Raw genomic sequence first — 22,752 nt, 5'->3', positions numbered from 1 at the left:
TTTTAGACAGCATATGGACAAATAGAAATGGATAAAAATTGCTCTATTGATGTTTTTACAGACAATAATCCAAAAGTTCTAAAAACATTCATTGAACAGTATGTGTATTTAAGTGAAATTTCCCAGTCTGATTCTTCTTTTAAGAATAATAAAATTCAGACACTGAGCAATCTGTTGCTTATTTTCAGTGAGTCACTAACCTTGTTCGTGAAAGTAATTTAACAGCCCCGCGGCTTAACAAATTTTGTAATGTCACTGAAACACAATAAACCTCGTGGCACCGAGATGAAACCATCCTGAACAATCAGTACTAACATGCTTCTGCAAGGAATGAACAATCCAAGAAATAAATTTCTCGATTCTGAAGTGGTTTTGCCAGATTCATTCATTCATTTTCTTAACCATAGTAGGGAAGTAGGTAGTGCTAGATTTGGGAGGTTCAACTATATTTTGCTGTTAAATTTTCTGTTATCAATTATGAATTATCTTTTATCAGTTATGACTTACAAAATTTACTCCATCCCTCAATATTTTTTTGCTGTTTTTTTTTTCCCTCCAACTTTTTCTTTCTGTTATGACTTCATTTTCATCATGCATGCAGGCAGAATACGTGTAATTAATGTACAAGTCTATGTATTTGCCTATTGTATATAAATAAAAAAAAAACTGCCTATGTAATGTATACATTCAAAAATATACATATGAGGCAAAAATATAGCGTACCATAGGAACAAGGTATTCCTCTTATTCATCCATCCACTTAAACATTAATCCATTTTGTAATTTGTTGGCACATACAAGAGTCCCTCCAATACAATTACCCTTCTTGATGGGCAGATGAATAAGGAGAAAACTCCTTATAAATTCTGACCAATTATGAAACATACACAGGAGCAATCATTCAACAGTAGTAGACAAAAGCAAATATTCATCAATGGCAACAACATAATGAGGATCTATTTGACTCAGACTAGTTAACCTCTAACCAGTTGAAAGAAAAACAGATGATACTGCATCATGAATTAAGCAATAAAGATGTTGTTCTACATTAAAAAAAAGATTTTATTTCATATCTTTTGACACCACCCTGGTGATTCTCTTCATTTACAGTTATTAGCTCTTGTATTGTAATGCTCTTTGCCTATCATAGTTATGAATAGTGAATCATTATTTAGATGTAGCTGGTGTAGAAAGGTAAGTAAGAGGATGTGATTCCACTCACAAATTCAGAGGATTTAAATTTCAATATAAGCTATCCAGATCGATGTTAATTTCTGCCACTACTATAAGTCCACTTACTTCAGCTGCATGCACCGTAACAGGCAATGGCTTCAGTTGTAAAAGTAGTTGGACAGCTATGATTTCTCATCTTATACAGTTTCTGATAACAGCCAGTCTGTTATTCTCTGCTTGTTTTTCTTTTGACAAGTTTGTTGACTACCAGCTGTTACTAACCAATAACTAGTTGGCTAGTTCCAGTGTAAAATTTCCAATCAGTTAATAGCCAGTATTTGCTATCTTGAAGCTAAAACAAGGACATTTTTGAATAATATGTAGTTAATAAAATGAATAATTATTTCAGCTTTTATTTGGTTGCATCACGAATACTAAACATACTAGTATCCTTGCTATTTTATTTTGCATGAGCTCTTTAAAAAAACTTTTGTTTTTCTTTTAGTTTCTTGAAGATTTAATTTTATATGAATTTTTTTACTTGTTTTCAGAGTATATCAAGATACTACATCTGAGCATATTTTGAGTAATACAGCTGGAGGAAACTCATTAAAAATAGTCAAGAAGAATTTTCCTGATACAGGTGAACAAATGTGGCTTTTTTATTTGAATTAAATTTAAAAATAATTTTAAATTAATTGATAGAATCCCTATAAATTAAATGCTTTAATTTAAATAATTACTAAAATAAGAAGAATGGTAGTTATGATTCAGTCTTCCATCGAGCCCTATAGCTGAAACTTTTGTCTGAAGTATAAGCTTCAAATACCACAGAGCATCTCTCATAAAACAGTTCCTTTCCCCTCTCTCTCTCTCTCTCCCCCTCCCCCCCTCACCAGATTTACATTGATTGGTGCCCAGTGACCCTCTGAAATTGCTGTACTGTACCGTACCGTTGAAACAACTATCAGGACTGCAACACTCCTTTTTAAATCAACAGTAGGACCTTTCTATTTATGGGAGGCTACATTCCTGAAAATGATGGTGTATATCAAATCTGCAAAGAACAAAGTTAAGTGATTATGAAAACATGTCAGGGCAATTAGCTTCTTGACTTACAAAAGATAATGCAATACTAAAATGTATTGTATTAAACATAATTTTCTATGTGAAGTATCTTAATTAGTTTATTGGCATGTAAAGAACAGTTGGTACAATTATATCCCAGACACTTCCAACAACTAAATAAAACTGGCTGTTTCAGATTTCAGTATTGAAATCAGTCTTCAGGCTTAGGTATTTTGTTTCTATAAATTTTGCTCAGAGAGAAGTTAACAAACGTTGACAATATATGACATGAATCCAATTTTACAGTAGATTTAAATTATAGTTTAAAATTAAATTCTGAACTATCCTTAATCATAAAACATATCTACTCTGCTAGATAGGGAAAGCATACAGAGGCTTATTTTGCATAAACCTCCATACATCCTATCTAGTAGAGTAGATATGTTTCATGATTAAGGATAAATCAGAGTTTAATTTTAAACTCTAATTTAGAATTGGATTCGTGTCACATATTATCAACTTTTGTTATGGTTGCACATAATTTTATAGAAACAGAAACCTCAAGCACAGAGATGGATTTTGATATTGAAATCTGAAACGTAACCAGTTCTATTTAGTTGTTGGGATTGTTGTGGTCTAATTGTACCAACTGCCCTGTGCATACAAATAAGCTAATTAAAATAATTCATGTGGAAAAATGTCTTATTTTAAATCTTAATTAGCATATTTCACAATGTCCTCAAGTTTAATTAATTGCATTAATGTACATTATGCATATTGACTGGTCATTAATTCTACAGGTATGCATTTTGTAAAAATCGAGAGGTTATCTGATTATAGATTGTGCTGTAAATTGATTTAGTGCACTCTGAATTTTGTTGGCAGAAAGAACAGCAAGAGTAAAATATGTTCTAAATTTTTACCAACAGCCAGTGTAGTATCATAGCTACCAACTTTTGACTTTTGAAAAGTTGTAGATTGGATAACCTGTAAGCAGGAGGAAAACAGGCCATTGTTTGGCCAAAGCAGGAGAAAAGTGGAGATTTTTCAGGAAAAGCACAAGGTTTTTTTAAAGTCCACATTGCATTAGAAATTATATTTCAGTGAACACACAGAGGTGTCTCCATAGCCAGGTGGGCAGGAGCAGCAGCGTGTAGCACATGCTTCTTGATTAGACTGGGGTTCGAGCCTGTGACCACCAAATATGGAGGATACGGAAAGGTCAGGGAATGACCACCGCATATCCCCGGAGCAATATGGCCTTAGTTGCCAATACTCCTAAAAACCAAATAATAACAACAACAACACACACACATATTTTGTATTAAAATACAGCCATGGATTGTTTACCAGTACAGTGTGCTTTCCAACATTAGCTTACCTAGGATTTTTCTGTCTGTTTTTTCTGCTTGGATTGTTTGTTAGATATCAACTGATTATGATTGCTTCAAGAAAGATACTGTTTCAGACTCTGCCCTCTTCAAAAATTTGATCAAAGTTTTGTTTATAATAATGACACTGCTATTTACACTTTGCTCTCAAGGGCATTTCCAAAACTTCACCAAAAAGAAAGGATCTGAACTCAGGTCCCCATAACCTGCAAGTGAATATGTGAATATTGTCTCACAATCAGAATTACTATAAGGAACTGTTAAAATGTCAGCATGATTTGGGATAATTTGCTGTATTTCAGTCTTCCTTGTGCAGCACTTAGTTTTGCAACCAAGGTTCACTATATATCAGTTCTTTCTTTTCATTTACTGTGAAAGAAAAACTGACAGAACTGATACTGCAAAATGTCCATTTCTTTATCTTCAATAATATTGAGAAGCAGTGGAAAATTTTTTTTTCTTAAAATTGATTAATTGTAGTTTGGTTCAAATAATTTGTTCGCCAAATAGCACTATTGGATGACAAATTGGTTCTTCAAACATAATTATATTTAAGTTAAATAATATCTAACCTAATGTCTCTAAAACCCAGTTGGCAATTGGCGATCTGCTATCTCTGAATTCTGTTTGGGGCCAACAGACTTCTTACTGTAAGGAAATATGACTTTCTTTTAAGTCAGTTTTTCTAATTTATTTATAAAGTCATACATCTGCTATGACTATATTAAACATTTGAAGTTGTAATACTTCGTTGGATCATATCAGCACTGATGATCACTTGTCATAAGCACTTAAAATGTACATGTGTACAGTAAACCAAATCCATTCTTTTATCTAATCAGTGGAAGCCCATTTGGTAACAGCTCACACTAATTATTTTTGGATGTAATTAATTTAACCGAGTCAAAAGGAAGATACTAATAATACAGTCGAACTTCCCTATAATGAATTCGATAAATCCAGCAAAAAAATTCGTTATACAGAGAATATCTTTTTTATTATAAATTGTTATCTAATTAGAAAATGAATCTACATTTATTTTTAATGTATTTTATTTCAAAAACATACTTATTTAAATTACATTTACACAATTTTCGCCGGTAAGTATCACAAATTAAAAAAAATTATCTGTAATTTTCGTTTGCACAGTACAATTAAAAAATTGTCTGATTCTCAAAGAAAACCTCACATTTGTTTAGAGCATTAAAAACATTATCAGGAGCATTTTCACAAAACAGTAGACCCATACAAACCGTTTTAAAAGTGTTAATAATTTCTTCACGAGTTGGCTTTTCTACAGGTTGTTCTGAAGCGTCTTCAGCGTCATCGTTAATTTCTTCGTGATTGTGGTCGCGTCTAACACTGTTCAGCAGTATTTCATCTTCATTTGGATGTTCTGCTGTGATCTACATAAACATAACTATCCAGTGTTATTTCATTTTCGATGTTTCTGGACGATTCTAATAATGTCCAAAAGTTTTTCAGTTGTGAAAGGGGCAGTTCATCTTGTTCGTCCAGTTGTTGTTCGACTTCTGTATTCAATGCAAATCCCGCTTTCGAAAAACAATTTTGAATAGTGTATTCAGTGACATCGTTTGTCCATACTTTTGCCAGTTCAGAGATACAATCTCTAAGTTTAATTGTAACCTCCAAGTTTCTATTTTCTGTTAACGCATTGACAATCTTCATTATTATTCTCTTTCGATAATGAAATTTAAAATTTTTAATAATGTCTTGAGTTTTGACGTTATGTTTGGTGGTAAGAACAACAACTTCGCACTTTTAAGTTTGGCAGAAATACTGGCAGGATGTGCCAGACAGCTGTCGGTTGCCAACACGATTTTCATTTTTCTTTTGTTATACGCTTGTCTAGTTTTAACATCCATTCTTAAAAAATATCACTTGTCATCCATGCTTTTTTATTAAAGGTGTAGTCAACTTCCAAAGATTTTGTGCCTCTGAAACATCTTGGGTTTTTTTTATATTCCAATGACTAAAAGTCAATTTTTCACTCCCTGTCATATTTGCTTCAACTAGCGCAGTGATTCTTTCTTTGCTTTGTTTTCCAACAAAACATTTATCATCCTTAAAAGCAAGTGTTCTATTCAGTGAACATTTAAAGAATAAACCCATTTTGTCAGCATTAAAAACATCCTTACGCTCATATTCTTCCAAAATCTTCTTTAAGGTATTGTTCCTCCAACTGTTGCAGTCTTCTTCACTTACATTAACACTTTCTCCACAAATAACCATTTCCACAATTCTGTGGCGCTTCTTAAATTTATTTAGCCACCCAGTGCTCGCATTACATTTTGTATGTCCAAGGGACTGTGCAAATTTCAGAGCTTGTTGCTTAATTATTAGGCCCGATATTGGTATATTCTTTTCACGTATCATTTGCACTTATTTTAGAACAGCTTTATCAACATCTTGGTGTACACACAACTTAATTTGCTCTTTTTAAATTGCATTTAAAATTGACTCTTGATTTTTTAAAATCGTAGATAAGCTGCTTGCAACATCCTTTTTCTTAAAACCCTGTTCAATATCATAACAATCTTTGCTTTATCATTAATACTTAAAAACACTTTCTCTTCGACTTTGTTTCCACAATTGTAAAAATTACTGGACTGCAGCTCTTGCCGATACATACACCGCAAACTTAGCTGTGCTGGCCATATGGTGAATTGCTAGTACTGCCTACTCAATGACGTTCGCTTGCCAACTCAGCAGTATCACGTGACCTTTCCTATCAATCACTTTAAAGAAATATACAACTTTGTGAATTTCTTTTATTCTGCTTTCATTCATATATACATGAAAGAAAATTTATGATTAATCTATGCTCTATGTTACTTTTCAGAAAAAAAAAAATACAAGAGCATATAGCCTATGTGATTGATGACAAACGAAATAAAAAAAAAAAAAAAAATCATGAAAACCACCTACTGGGAGTCCAGTTAGATGAGAACGGACGTATCATATAATGATTGACAGGAAGATCACGTGGTACAGTTGAGGTAAGAAGCGGATGTCACTCAGTAGGCATTACTAAAAACCGACTATGGTAGCATTCTATGTATTGCCACCGCAGCATGCTAAAGTTTACCGCAGCGAATTTCGTTTTCCCCTGAGCCGACATCAATTTACAAATCTACCCTATTTATTGTAAAGTTTATGACCACTTTTAAGAAAACCCATTTGGTTTAATAACTGTAACAAAAATGAAACGAAGACCCTCCTACAGGCATCAATGGCCACAAGTATTCACTAAAAGGATGATTAATTCCAGATGCTAATGCGCAATTTCGGAGGGAAGGAGGCTGTATATTTGAGCGGCTGTTTAGCAATAAATGCTTGAAAATTTTCAAAAATGCTTTTACTAATTTTTTTTAAAATTCGTTATAGAGAGACTAACACTTCGCTATATGGGGTTCATTTTACATGTAATTTCGTTTCGAGGTGCAATGTTTTGCAAAAAAATTTGTAATATAGAGAAATTCGTTAAATAGAAGTTCGTAATAGAGAAGTTCCACTGTGTGTGTGTGTGTGTGTGTATATATATATATATATATATATAATTGGTACTATATAGGTACTCAAAGTGTATTAAAACATTGGCATAAAAGTACTCAGCAGGCCATAAGGGCAAAAGAACCTATAAACACTAAGATAGCCCGTGTTGGTTTGCATTGCTATACCCTAGAAATAAACATATAATTAGCAATAAAATAAAAATATAAAATAGAATAAAATAATGATTATGCAGTTAATTATTGATAATCGGATACACTGAATGGCACTTTTTCGAGGGCTAACAACATTCAATATATCCCACCAATAATTAGTAAGGCTATCTGTTTCTGATTGTTATTTGCCTGTTTAACTAGGTCCAAATAATAAACATAAAGGCAATCTATGCTAAACTTTAAATTTAACAGCAAACAGGCAAGATAACAGCTAGCCCGACAGATAGCTATGAAACGAATATACAGAATATAATACAGAAAAAGAGTGTCAACCATAATTTTCACTTCAGTTGTGGTGTTTTTTATTTATTTTATATATGTGCAAAAGAAAGCTTATGATGATATAAGGAGAAAGGAGGTAAGAATAAGTATAGTAATAGTACCCCAATTTCCCTCGAATTGCTCTAATAATAGATCTTGAGATATGAAATTTAGTTAGAAAGTGAAAATTGAAAACAAAGAAAAGAGCTTTTTATAATGGTACTTAGGATATACAGGAAGTGTAACAGCCCGACCCTTTAGTAAGGGATCCTGGTATAACTACAAGGGGTTAAAGGTTAGTAATTTAATGGACAAAAACAGAATTACAATAATGAAGAAATATAGAATAACAGTTGTAGATAATAATAAGGAAATAAAAGAAATAGCTACAGTCGAACTTGGTTATAACGAGCACAGAAATAACAAGATCACGGCTGTAATGAGCAAAAAGCCCTAACGATTTTAATTTACGTGTATTCCCATACAATCACTCACTTTTATAACAAGCATACTATACGGATATACCGAACAAATTTTGTTTTGTTTTGAACAATTCTTGGAATAGACAAAAATGAAAAGGGCAACTTAGCTTTACGACCACCTGCATCGGATTAGCAGCTGGTTTATGACCTTGTCCTTCCAGGGATGGGGGTTATACAATAGTGCATTGGCGTTCCACTTGTCGCATTACCCTATTTACAGACTGTTTTGTATTCACTGAACCATAAATTTATTTCGGGACTTCTAAGAATTTTGGAAAGGGGACTTCCAAGAAATTTGTATGCATTTCGGGCTTCTGTGAACTTTGTATGCAGATCACTTTACTATCATTTTAAAGTAAAATCAGTTAGAAACGGATCCTTCCTTCGGAAACACATCTACTAACAAAACAAAGTGTCTCTCGATTTGCGAAAAAGTTGAAATTATTTGCGAGTTAGAACGTGGTGCAAAAAATGTTGAAGTGTGCAAAAAGTTTTCTTTGTCCTCTTCAAGTGTATCGACATTGTGGAAGAATAAATGTTTGCATATATATCGGCACTGGAAAAGAACATAACTAAAAATTAAAATTAGAAAGTGCTAGATTACAAACGTTGTGAAGCATTGCTTCAATGGTTCACCACACAAAGAAATGCTGGATTTTCCATAGACGGTCCGATCTTGAAGGCTCAAGCGGAAAAATTTGCTAAACAATTTGGACACAGTGATTTTGTGTGTGTAACAACGGTTGGCTGGATCGATTTAAAAACCGACATAACACTGATTATGCAAAAATTAGTGGAGAATCTCAATCTGCAGCTCCAATGATGGCAAATGAATGGATTGACCGTGTTTGGGCAGAAATCAGGAAATATTTCAATGACAAAAACGTCTACAATGCATACTAAACAGGACCTTTTTATAATTTGACACCTGACAATACATTTAAATTCAAAGGGGGAAAATGTGTTGGTGGAAAAAAACCAAAGGCTTCTTTGACAGTGCTTGTATACACAAATATGACATGAACTAATAAAAAAAAAAAAAAAAAAAAACTGGTTTGTTAACTGAAAATCATTAAAACCTCGGTGTTTCAAAAATGTGAGGAAACTTCCTGTGTATTACACTGCAAACAAGAAAGCTTGGACGACTTCATACATTTTTTGGGAATACATTGGAATAAGGAGCTATTCAAAAAGAAGAAAAATATTTTATTGTTAGTTTTTAACTGTCCTGCACATCCCCAGATTCAAAATTTGTCCAACATTAAGCTGGTGTTTCTGCCTCCCAATGTGACATAAATTTTACAACCAATGGACATAGGTGTAATCAAGGGTTTGAAAGGATTTTATAAAAGATGTCTAGTTCTACATCTGATCAGTCAAAGAGAGCAGAAACTTATCGAGTCTATATCACTATAAATTTATTGAATGATGCATGGAACAACGTTACTTCGACAACCATATCGAATTGCTTCAAGAAATCGAAATTAAATTCAAATGAAATTTCAGTTGTAGATGAAGAAGATGGGAACGAAGAAAACAACTTGCCATTATCCGAATGGTTGCTACGTAAGAATGTTGTAGGTTTTAGTACAGATAACATCAATGAATTTGTACGAGTCGATTACAACTTATTAATTTGTGGTCTTCCTACAGAGAATTACATTGTAAATGCTGTGCTCAACAAAGATGATAACGACGATGATTGTGATATGATGACAATTGAAAGTGACTCAAAATCAGTGCCAACAATCTCACAAGCTCAAGGTGCAATGGACACAATCAATTTTTTTGAAGGAACTGAGGCAAGTAATGAGACGTTTAACACATTGAGTGTTTTAAGGGGAAACTTAAGAAATATCAAAGTGAAATTAAAACAAACATCAATTTTAAGATTCATAAATAAAGACTAATTGAATCGTGTTATTATTAAGTGTATGGTTTTAAAATTATCGACAAATAAATTGTCTTTAATATGAAGTGTATTGTAGTTTATACAAGCATATTACTACAAATAATATGTAGGTATATACTTATATATATTTTTTCTCTCTAATATTTCTTTTGTTTTTTGAATCTATCTTTTTATCAAGTTATTGAGAATTTAAAAAAATAGGAAGTAGTTTTAACTCACGACTGATATATAAAGTATTCTTTGTTTAATGGCCCCAGGGGTTCCCCATCTCCGCTATCACTGATATAGCAAGTAACAGTTATAACAAGGAAATTTTGTTGGTCCCTTGATTGCCGTTATAACAAGGTTCGACTGTATTACCAAATGTAGGAATACTTAAATAAAAATTGATATTTTTAAGAATTTTATAATAATTAAAATAATTCATCCTATCTGATATAGTAATAAATGGCAGACCATTATTAATTATTAAAGAACAGTTAAATTAAAAATAACCAGTTACAACTAAAAGAATAAATATGAATTTGCAGCTTACCACCCTATATGCTATACTAAGTATAAAAAATGAATATTTGAGCACATGTTACCTATTATAAAACAAATAGCGACAACAGCACCCTCTCAGTTCAGATAACTGCAAGACAAACTAAATAAATTAAATAAATAATTATTAATTTATAAAACCAATCAAAGCGGTGCCCTCTGAATTTTGTATAACTTTAAGACTTAACTAATAGACTGAAATTATAGTTAATAGTACACTATAAATTTGAACTTTATTTGGATAATGTCCTACGAAAATAAATAGTTGGTTCTCAGTTTTTTATAATGACATGTAACAAGATCAATTGAAATGAAATACCTTTAAAAAATATATTGTAAGGTAGAAATGAAATTCCTTTATGAAAGATGAAATTGATTACTTCCTTAAGAACAATTATTAGTACAACTTTTTCAATGAGTGTAAGCTATACGTGACATGCTCTAAAGGCAGTGCATACTATATATACATATGTACAAGTCTTCAAAATGACTAATGTGATTTTAAATAGCTACTATAGAATTGTAATGGCAAACTTTGTGAACCAGGAGAGAATTATAGTGAGCATTGAGAGCTAGTGGAATTGAAATACTTATTTAGAACATACTTTAGCTATGATGTAATTTGGATTTATATTGTGCCATTTATTAATGGCAATAAAAATGGCTTTTTTGAAGATGTTTGCAATAAAAATTAATCAATAATCTTATACCTCAAGTCTATAAGTGATTCTATGATATTATTAGCATTATTACATATTTTTATCAGTCTAAAGCTTTGTGAAACAATGATATTCCTGTGAATTCTCTTTGAAATATTAAAATGCCAGTATGTTTCTATATCTAGATAGGTAGCTGTACTGGTACTATGCTTATTAGTATATACTAACTCTAATTTGGGTGGGTAGTGCTGAACTATATCTTTAAGAAAGTTGGGTTCATTTATTACTATTAGATCATCTATGTAGCGGTAAAATATTAGGTTTTTATTTAATTTTCTTTCAAAATGATGTAAATAGAGGTTATCAACTAAGCATGAGCTACAGACCCCCATTGCTATACCTGTATGTTGTTTATATATACTGTCACCATTAAATATGTAGCTATTGAATAAACATAAGTTAATTAAGCAGTCCCAATAATTCTGTTGGCATTTTGTATGGTAATATGTTTTGGTACTCATTAGAATAATTACTAAATACAGATTTTAAGTTATGGGAAATACTAGTAAATAAGTTTTTAAAATCGAATGTGCTTATATGTTCTGTAGTATTGGAGTTGTTATTTAAACGTTCTAATATTGGGGTGTTATTAAGAATTATTCTAGATAATAATAATATATTTAGTAGAGATTCCAGTTTTTTTTGTGGGAGCTTGATATAGCTGTTCCTACATGATGTGATAAATCTGAATGCTTCAGATTTATCCCATGATTTTAAAATCCACTAAAATTTCATTAATTTTATTGCATTTTAGTAATATTTAACTTGTATTTTAAATTTGCATTTATGACAAAATGTCTTCCATCACTAAAGGTTGCATGGGGGTTTGATATTTCCTGGGTCGGGTTGGAGTTCACCACTGTGATCCTGGGGTGTTCGACTACTCGTGTTGATAGTGAGGAACACATTATGAGTTTTAAATTTTTAAGAATTTTTTAACAAATCATTTATAATTTATTCGTATAAGGAGAGTTGGTCAAGAAGAAATCTTACTGACTGAATAAAAGGTAACTCCTTGTTTATTCTTAAAATATTAATAGAACGTAGGAAAAATTGAGCATATGTAAGCTCTCATTTATTTAAATAATATGTAATACGGGGTAGAAAAGGCATCAAATGTATATGCTCAATCACTGAGAGGTAGACCTCCGATGCTGCTTAGCCTCAATCCCATTGGCAAACCAAAATTTTGTTTGTATACCTTGTTTTGAAAGGTGATATAGTTGGCTTCAACTAAGAGTTTAATTAAGTGAAAAACTTCTTTAATAGGAAGTTTTGTATAATTAATCAGTATAGAGTTATTATTTAACATATACCAAAGAATATCTAATGTGTATTCAATGTTTATATTCGTATATAACGAAGTAACATCCATTGAGAATAAATTATCATTATTGCCAATTCTACAATCCTTAAGGTTATTATGTATTGTAGTTTTTATCCCAGGTGCACTATAGCCATAGCAGCTAATGTGCCAATAAACAACCATACCACACACATACACAGTTTTTATCCCAAATTGTATTGCCTGTCTAAATGGTTTTTATAATACTATATCCATGTGTGGCTAAGAATGAAATTGCAGAGTTCCTGTAAATCAGGTGGTAGATGACTTTCATCGACCGGTGAAATACCACCACTTTGCTTATTGGAGGCTTGAAGTGGTGAAACCCATGTTTAGTCTCTAGAGCAAAGTTTCCGGCGTCCCCCCTCCCCCATACTTCTCCTTCAACCCATGCACGGTACTAAGTACTATAGATTTTGATAACTTTCGTGTTTGGGGTTTTCATAAAAAAAAAAAAAAAAAAAAAAAAAAAAAAGAAATGATGGGGTGAATAGGAAATCTGGTTTTATGCTGTTTTACCTGACTGAAAATTGCTGGGATGCTGTATGTTCTGGCCTTCAATTCCTTTAACCGAGACAGTAATGTAGTCATTTTTTTTGATACATGGTTAACATTTTATTGTACTGATTGACCAAATTGGTAAATAGTACCAGGTCTACTTCAAGATAAATGGAGGTATCTGATATATCTGAATTTAACTTATTAATATAATCAGTTTTATCAAGTATTCACAACTGTATCTCCTTTATCAGCTCTCTGAATAACAATGTCTTATTTCCCAAAGGTCATGTAAAGCTGAAATTTCACATCTATTCAATTTAGGAAGTCGTGCACCTTTTCTTTTTTTCACCACTTGGTTAACTTGTTGAATAAATAAATCTTTTATTACTGTAATCATTTTTGCATTAATTTTATATTCATTTTAATTGCTGGAGAGTGTCATAACAATGTTTTCTACATATCATATTGTGGTAAATTTCTCTGATTCTTCTACAAATATTGAAATACAACACAGAACATATTGAGCATCATAGCTCTGTTTTATACTAATCATATATATATATATATATATATTTTTTTTATTATTATTTTTTTTTTTTTTAAGTTATTTGGAATCCCTGGAAAGAAAGAGCAAAAGCCATGGGTGACTTTGGTGATGAAGAATATCATTCCATGATTTGTGTTGAAGCAGGATATGTTGCAAGACCTTTTTCGCTGCCAGCACAGCAGAGCTTCAAGGCATCACAAACATTGGAGGTTATATTAAAACACTAACAAAATTCCCATTTTTGAGAGAAAATAATTGTCATGTACTGTGTAGGTTTTATGTCAGGTATTTTGGATTAACTTACCCTTATTTTAGTGTATGGAACTTAGTTACTATTACAAGTCTTTAAGTGTTGCACAAAATACCAGGAACAAAAACATTTTCTGTGATCTTTATATACCCAGAAGTGAGTCACATCAGGGAATTCTTTTGTCTTTAATTACTACTATGTTATAGCTTTTAATACATTTAAAACGTTAATTTTTTTTTAGTGAATCTTTTTGGCATGAAAACAATCAAAATATTTGGAAACGTTAATACGTCTCCCTATTCCTCCCTTATCGGTCCCAAATCTTTTCAGTACAGTGAGCACCAAACTATCATTTTGATTACTAAACTAGAACCAGATTGTTTTTTTTTAAATATCAATCAAGTACCTCATATTTACAAAGATGAATAATCATTAATGGGGAAAATGTGTCAACTTACATTTATTTGTAATATATTTAAGAAAAGAAAAAAAATCTCAGAACCTGAAGATTATTTATTACAGGGGTGAATTGACATTGCTCTCAGAATTAGGAAAGAAGACAGTAATTTTAATATTTTTTTTCTAGTCGGTCAACATTGCTTCTGGAACACTGATCAACTATAAAAAAATTAGATATATTCAAGTGATTGTGATATAAGCACTTGCTATATCGGACCATGGCAGAACCCTGTGCAGCCACTTAAGATACACTTTTAGCCATGCATCCCTTAAGTGAAACATGGCTAAAAAAATTAAAAAGGAATATTCAACAAGCAGCCATGCCAAGGGTGAGACCAACAAGGCGCTTGCCTCAGGTTAAAAGCTGAAAGGGATGCCAAAAGAAAGATCAAATAATTGCCAACGTTGACATGATTAAAGGTAGGACGCAATTTTTCATTCGTGCCTCAGGTACTAAAATGGCTTGGCGCGGCACTGACACTACGTAACTAATTAAGCTGCACTTTTAGCCTCGCATCTTTACAGTTTAAGGAACCCCACTCTTCCTTTTAATTTGGAGAATACTATTTTTTTTTTTTTTTTTTGCAAAAAGAATGAATTGGTTTCAAAGTGAGATTTCAGGTAGAGGACTTCACCCTCAAGATATAAACATATGGCTTACATGTCAAATGAAGCAAAAACAAAAGTTAAACCTAAACTCAAAAGCACAAATTCAAACATTGTAGGTACTGCCAAGCTTTTCTAAGACCATAGCAATGTTAACAAGCAACAGCAACAACTTGGGGACCCCTTCTTTATGCATTCATACCCCTCACACTAATTAGTACCATGTGAAACTCTGCTTAGCCTCCTCTTTCATCCAAGAAAAGGCTGAGCTAATAAGAACTTTTGCAGTGCCCTTCACAACTAGAAAGAAGTGTGAAAATGTGCTTTCCTTCTAGGAGATTACTTTGAAAAATGGATTATGTTTTATTTCTGTACCTTGTGTATTTTATGAGAAATAAATTTGGAGATCTTATAACTTGAACACACCTCATATCAGAGAAATTTACAAAGTTAAAAAAAAAAAAAAAAGACAAAAACAAAAAGGGGGGAATTAGACACTTATATAATTGCAGTATCTAAAGGATTAGATACTTATATAATTGCATTTTGTAATGCCCAAAATTAGTAACTTTGTGGAAACCATAAAGCAAACATTTCCTAATTTGTTATGCATGAAATATTGAACTTCCTCTACATCAAGTACTCTGATGTAGTTGTATACAATAAACATATTTTATTTTACCAGCCAACATATGGACAAATAGTTATTAGCCATTTTAATGTAAATTTCATTATTATTGTTTTTTACTGTGATATACAAATATAAGAGTAAAATATTAGCATTTGAATAAATAGACCAAATTATTGTTAAGACTGTGGCTTAGAGATCTACATTACTGAGCTCTACATTACATGTTTTATTTCTGAAATAGTTATGGAAATCCATGAAATTTTTACTATGGTACATAAGAAAGATGTATACTTACAATTAATTATGTTTGGCAGTCAATATAAAAATTCAACAATTTTATTTTATAGTTATCTTTAAAAGTATATTTTTATAATAATAATAATAATTATTATTATTAGTAAGTTATGCTACAGGCGCATATTAATATAGATTCACCAAATTGTTGATTAAATTATGTTAAATTACAAAATGTAACATCAGTATACCACCATTTTGAGAGTATAGCATTACTAATGAATCGTATTATTTTTAACCATGTTCAGTGTTCTCCCCAGAAAATTTTGCCAGCTGGGGGGCATTATGAAATAGCTTGGTGGGGAAGTTTTTTTTTTTTTTTTTTATGTGAACCCCAACCACGAAAGATATTAGAACCTATAGTACTTAGTACCGTGCTTGGGTTGGAGGTTGAGAAAACGAAAGAAGATATTTGTTGACATTGGACTTGAACTTCAGTAGATTGTAATTTTCAGGAAATACGTATGAAGGAAGGTTGTTCCAGAAAACGGCAGTTGAATGAATAAATGAGGAAGATGAAAAGTTGGTTCTGTGGGTTTGAAGTTGGACAGTAAATGGATGTTGGCTGGTGGCGGCACGTGTTCGGACTGTTTTGAAAGAGAGAGAGCGGGAATTATAGAAGCCAATTCAGAAGAACAGTGCCCATGGAAGTATCTGTAGAAGAGACATGCAGCAGAAACAGTACATCTATGAGAAAGCGAGTGAAGAGACTCTGTTAGAGATGAATCATTAATTAACCTAACTGCCCTCTTCTGAATGGAATCAAGAAGCCTGAGAGAGGTTTTGGGGGCACCACCCCAGATGTGGGAACAATATTCCATGGCAGGGTGGATTTGTGATTTGTACAGAGTGAACAGCTGTTTGGAAGAAAAGTAACGCCGAGAGCGAAAGAGAAAACCAAGTTTTTTAGATGCAGAGGAAGCAATATTTGTAATGTGCTTGTGCCAAGAGAGATTAGAAGTCAGGGTAATCCCCAAAAGAGATATATCATTTTGCCTAGAAATCGGAGTGTCACTAAAGATAAGCATAGGAGCAGAAGAATCCTTTTTGCGAGATATAAGACAAGACTGAGTTTTAGAAGGGTTGAAATCAACTAAGTTGTCTTCGCCCCACTGGAGAATTACCTGAAGATCGGCATTTAAGGAATTAGTAACAGATTTTCGAGAGAAGTTGAAGCTGATTGAGAAGGACAAGGTTTCTCAAAATGGAAAGTTGAATGCAATGTGCTATCATCGGCAAAACTATGGATAGGATTTCAGTCACTGGAAGAAGGTCATTGATATACAAGAGGAAAAGAGTGGGGGAAAGAACTGAACCTTGGGGGACACCGGTATTAGTGGAGAAGTTAGAAGACAGAGAGCCATCTACCATCACCCTCAGTGAGCGATCAGAGAGAAAACTGGATAACCAATTACTAAAAACAGTTGGGAAACCATAAGATGGAACCTTGTTTAGAAGAGCTTTATGCCAAACAAGATCAAAAGCCTTTGAGATGTCAAGAGCAACTACTTGTGTTTCACCGAACCTTTCCATTGAATTAGTCCATAAATGGGTAATATAAGCCAGAATATCACCATATCACGATCGACACTGACGGAATCCATACTGGCGATCATTGATCAGACGGAAGGTTTCAAGGTAGTTTAAGAGTTGGCGGTTAATTGATTTCTCCATTACTTTAGAAAGAGTAGAAGTAATTGCAATGGGACGATAATTGGATGGGAGGGATTTGTCACCCTTTTTAGGAACTGGCTGGATATGAGCAAATTTCCAAGCAGAAGGAAAAACACCTTTGGAATAAGAAAGTGAAAAAAGGCGGCAAAGAATAGGAGTAAGTTCAGGAGCACAGGTTTTGAGAACAAGTGGAGAAATACCATCAGGACCTGGAGCTTTCTTAGCATCAAGATTCATCAAAATCCTTCTGATATCCTTTTGACGGAAGACCACAGGATGCATTGAATGGAGCGTGTTGGGAATAGTGGGAGGTGTTTTACCAAGATCATACATGAGCTGGAAGAAAAATGGGATGCTAGCAGGTCAGCTTTATCCTTGGCTGAAGTGACAACAGAGCCATCTGGTTTGGACAGAGGTGGGAGCAGAGATGGGCAAAAGTTGCGGCCAATAGCTTTGGCAAGAGACCAGAATGCTCGGCTACCATTAGGGCAAGAAGCAAGTTTTCTACTCTTAGCTTGTTCAAACACTAGTTTGGACTGATTAATAACTGCTTTACAATTGTTGCGAGCTTTGGTGTAGGCAGAAAATGAAACTGAAGAATTAGAAACAAGCCAATTACGATATGCAACATTCTTCTCTTGAACAGCCTTAGCACATTTATTGGAAAACCAAGGTTTAGATAAAGGACGAGATTTTAAAGTGCAGTGTGGGATAAAGGATTCCATTCCTGCAAGAATAATTTCACTGACACGATCTGAGCAAACATTGAAATCAGAAGTTTTGAAACAGTAATCCAACCAAGGAAAAGAAGAAAAGAAGCCTCGCAGGTCATCCCATTTTGCATTCTTGTAATGCCAAACAATACGAGGTTGGGAATAGCCATGAGATAAAGGTTCCATTGGAGAAGAGACAATCACCAAGTTGTGATCTGAAGTGCCTAAAGGACCTCTCACTTCGACCGTGTACTTAGAAGGGTTGTTTGTGAGAAAAAGATCAAGCGTATTGGCTGTATGATTAGGATTGTTCGGTATTCTCGTAGGTAAATGAACAATCTGTGCTAGGTCATTAGTAATTGCAAAAGCCTCAGCATCTCGACCTGCTGGGTCGGTGTGACTAGAAAACGGAAGCCAGCTGGAGTTGTGAACATTAAAATCACCAAAGAAAATTATCTCACTGTTAAGAAAGTTGGACTGGAGAAAGTCAAGTTGCAAAGAAAGGAAGTCAAAGAGCTCCAAGTGATTAGTGGGGTTGGGAGAACGGTAGAGACAACAGATGAATTTGACACAATGAGGTAGAGAGATTTTAAGCCAGAGAAGATCAAAGAGAGGAGATTCCAGATTGCCAAGTCTCTGACAGGGAATATCAGAATGGACATATGCACAAGTACCACCTTTGAGGTGAAAGGAATCATACAGTGAATAATTTGGGAATCTGAGATGAGCAGTAGTTGAATCAACCGATAACTGAGATTCTGTCAGAAAAAGTACATGAGGTTTGGCAGACTGCAAGTGGAAATGGACATCGTTGAGATTAGAATTGAGACCACGTATATTTGTGAAATGAATTAGGATATGAATTAGTGTAATACTTTGCAATATTATTGTTGTGAAATGAATTAGTGTAATACTTTGCAATATTATTGTTTTCTGTTTCTGTTATTGTAAAAATGTTTATAAATGTGACTTAAGCAATTTAGAGTGAAAACTAATTGCATAATTTAACATTATATGCTCCTTTCGCATTGACCTCTATCACATAGTATGTTCAGATTAATATTGATCGAGATCAGAGAGCAGCACCATACAGTACCGTGAGATTCGCTTAAATTTTAGCCAGGGGGAATCGGTTAAATTCACTGAGCTGTGTGCCCGTTCGATAGGTCCTGGGGAGAACACTGGTGTTATATATATATTTTTTTATTATTATTTATTTTATTTTTTTTTTTCTCATGCCTCCAGTTCTAATAGAATTATTTTAAGATGCATATTATATATTACAGTTACATGCTGCATATTTACTTATCAGATATGGGAAGAAAAAGAAATTAGATATACAGATTACTTTCTTTTATTGTATTTTTAATTTCATTATACAAACTTATTGTACATTACAAAAATAGCAGTAGTTTTATTTTTTATACTATATATGTTATTTCTTACTAGAGAATTATACTCTGTTATTGATTTTCAAGTTATAATTTGTACATTATGAAATTTATAAAATATATATTTTATAAATAAAATTATTAGCTTGTGTTTTTGTTTTTTTATTTAAAATAAAGATGTGTGAATAGAATAATTACTCACAATATAACTTCAGATAACGTTAAAAATTTTATATATTTTTGCAGCAAAAGTGGTATGAAGGTAATGAAGACCATATTGATATTTGGACTTCTAGTAATTTATTCCTCATACATCACAAAAATTTGTTGATGTGCTAAAAAAAACTTCAGAAAAATGAACAGTAAATGAAATACAGTGATAGACTAGTCATTGAGGCTTGAATTTACACTGAAAATAATAACACAGAGTAGCAGCATAGCTTATGAGATTATTGTTTGGACATTGATTTATGTAATACAGGAGAGATATTTAGATTGGTTAGGATTCTACATGATTTTTTGGATTTGTATTATAGTGTCCATGAAGTCCTTATTGAAAACAATCTTATTGCAAAAAGAAAGAAATTCAATTGTGATAATAGTAGAACACATAGATTTAATGGAAACTTAAGCATAGGATTGTACGTGAGTGCTGTCAATATCTCTACACAGCTAAAATCTGTCACCATTTCTGAACATGTGTGGTATTGTGGGAGTTATTTTTTGTAACTATCTCATTTGATAGATGTCTAATTTGATAATGTTCCATGCAGAGAAATCTATGTTCATATAATATTGATGCGCCTGTCTTGTTTAAAAGATAGTGGTCAAAATGTCATCTTAGTGGAGCTGGCATTTTGAACATTCTTTTCTTTCAGAAAAGATGCATCGCATTATGTGAACATTGTTTGTAATACCTGAATGAATAATTTCCCGATTGGTGGATTGGAAGTGGGGAGGAGAAGGTATATATAATTGACCCAAATATTATATTAATGCACATTTAATTTAATAACATAATTTCATTTACTGTGGATCAAGCATGCAGGTAAAAAGGATGGCTGTGTAGTAAAGAAAAGTAATTTAAATTTAAAATAATTCAGAGCCGATGTCATATGAGTAATTTCAAAAGTCACATGAGTATTTCCTCAAATGTCACTATTGAACACCTAGCAATGCAAATAATACTTGAACACAGCTGTCAAATGCATGGGGTTGATATAAAAATTCACCTCAGCTTGACTGATGTTATGTACTTCACCTTTTCTGCCTGCAAGATACAGTATCCCCTAAAGCAGGGGTGAGCAACCTTTTTAAATGGTGGACCAAATAAAATGTCTGTATGGTGCACGCAGGCCAAATTCTTTGTAGCTTTCCAAATTCTTTTTATTCACTGGCATTTGCCATTGAAATGGCAAATGGCAAATCTAAGATATCTACAAAGACTATCATCTTTGGAGATATCTTAGATGATCTGTGCACTGCAAACCCCATTCAGAAACCTTTGGGAAAGTGACTATTTTATTAATATCATTATCAGTGGCTGTTTCCACACCATGCACTTATCCTTCAAGGGCCAAATAGACCACTCTAATGTCTTTTATTAGTGGCTTTATGGACTTCAAAAGCTCTTTTGGTAGGAGGGATCAGAAGGGGTTTGAACTCCTTGGAACCCCAAGTCTACAGATTGTAGGAATCAACATGTAAATTCTCATGAAATGGAAATGTCTGAATGCCATTAGCTGACAACTTCCCACACTGGAAAAATGGCTTGCCAGTGTCAGAAATTCAGTAAATTCCTACCTCTAGGTTGCAGCAGTAAGAAGTTAGCTGGTTGTTAATCACACTACATTTAGAAAGACCTGCAAATATCAGCAAGATGATGTCCCATTGTGCCAATGGGACAACTTGCCATTATCCACTTATCAGTAGTGTAAGAATCCCATGTGAGTCAAAGGTGATGCTTATGCCAGCAAGGTGAGTTCAAACTGCCCTGCATTGCAGGGGATAGCTATGTCCCATCTCCATAAAGACAACTGAAATCAGCAAGTTAAGTCCAGTTCAGGGCTTGACAATCCTGTGCTAAGGGTGAGTTGGTTGTACCACAGTGGTATGTCTTATAGGTTATGCAAAGCCTGTAGGTGAAAAAGGCTTTCAAGTTGTTCTGGTCACAAGCTAAGATGTGTTCTTGTCTGGCATTTCTGGCAAGGGCAAATGCTCATATGTTTCCAAGCTTTGCCACATACCAAACTGGTTGAGGTAACTGCTCTAAGTGACTTATTAAAGAAACCATGACAAGTAAAAAGGGTGACTTGCAAAGTGGGAGAGAACCAAGTCTTTCTGATAACAGGTATCCCCAGAATGAAACCTTTAGTTACCACCCCTTTGTACAGTTGGCCCACCATTCCTTGTGTCTGTTTAGCTGGATTTGGATTCCTAGGTACTTAACATTTTTGTTTTTCCTGAGATGATAGAGGACACTCTTAATATGACTTCTAAGTCTAGAGGCAGTTGCCTTGCTAGAACCTGTAGGGCACTTGTTGATCAATATGAAATGTAGTGAGAGAAGTACATTGCATGCAGTACATCTAAAACAGCCCTGGATGATTTTTCTGCCTAGATAGAAAAATCATCTTTGAGCGTCCTCAATCATGACTTGTATTACAATTGAGTAGGGTGAAATAATTTGATCTTTTTTGGTACTCTACATGCTGTGTAAAGAAGAGTTTAAGCACTCTCTAAGGGAACCCCATTGCTCTTTTCTTTCGACATGAGAAGCTTGTTGGTCTTGTGCTATGTAATCAGCCAGGATTTCGGTATATGGATATCTCTCAAGGTCGTAACAAGACCTCAGGATGGAACCTTGTGGATAGCCCGTGTTGATGTGTATGGCTTGCTGTAAGTGGGAATGGATGCAGATGTTCTGGTCGGTGAAGTAATCTTGGATTATTTTATAAATGTTGGCATCACTGAAGTGTTTGATATCGCTGGGACACCACAGTATATCAAAGGCACCTTTGAAATCAATGAATATTACCAAGAT

General features: G+C 33.4%; 1 protein-coding gene across 2 annotated transcripts in view; it reads left to right on the top strand.

The window, feature by feature from the left end:
- LOC150076070 (uncharacterized) overlaps positions 1–14,958 on the top strand; it is a 102,744-nt gene extending 87,786 nt beyond the window's left edge. For both annotated transcript variants that reach the window (XM_090388003.1, XM_090388002.1), the window contains exons 9-10: positions 1,725–1,816; positions 13,749–14,958. In XM_090388003.1, the coding sequence (XP_090244129.1) occupies positions 1,725–1,816; positions 13,749–13,918 (262 nt within the window). In that variant the 3' untranslated portion in view covers positions 13,919–14,958. The remainder of the gene's footprint in view (positions 1–1,724; positions 1,817–13,748) is intronic.
- The last annotated feature ends 7,794 nt before the right edge of the window (positions 14,959–22,752 follow it).

This window comes from Mastigoproctus giganteus, chromosome 13 (assembly GCF_048544385.1).
Source record: "Mastigoproctus giganteus isolate SK-2022 chromosome 13, ASM4854438v1, whole genome shotgun sequence".
In the NCBI taxonomy this organism is placed as follows: Eukaryota; Metazoa; Arthropoda; class Arachnida; order Uropygi; family Thelyphonidae; genus Mastigoproctus; species Mastigoproctus giganteus.
Note: the sequence above shows the minus strand (reverse complement) of the source record. Positions and strands in the feature narration are given on the sequence as shown.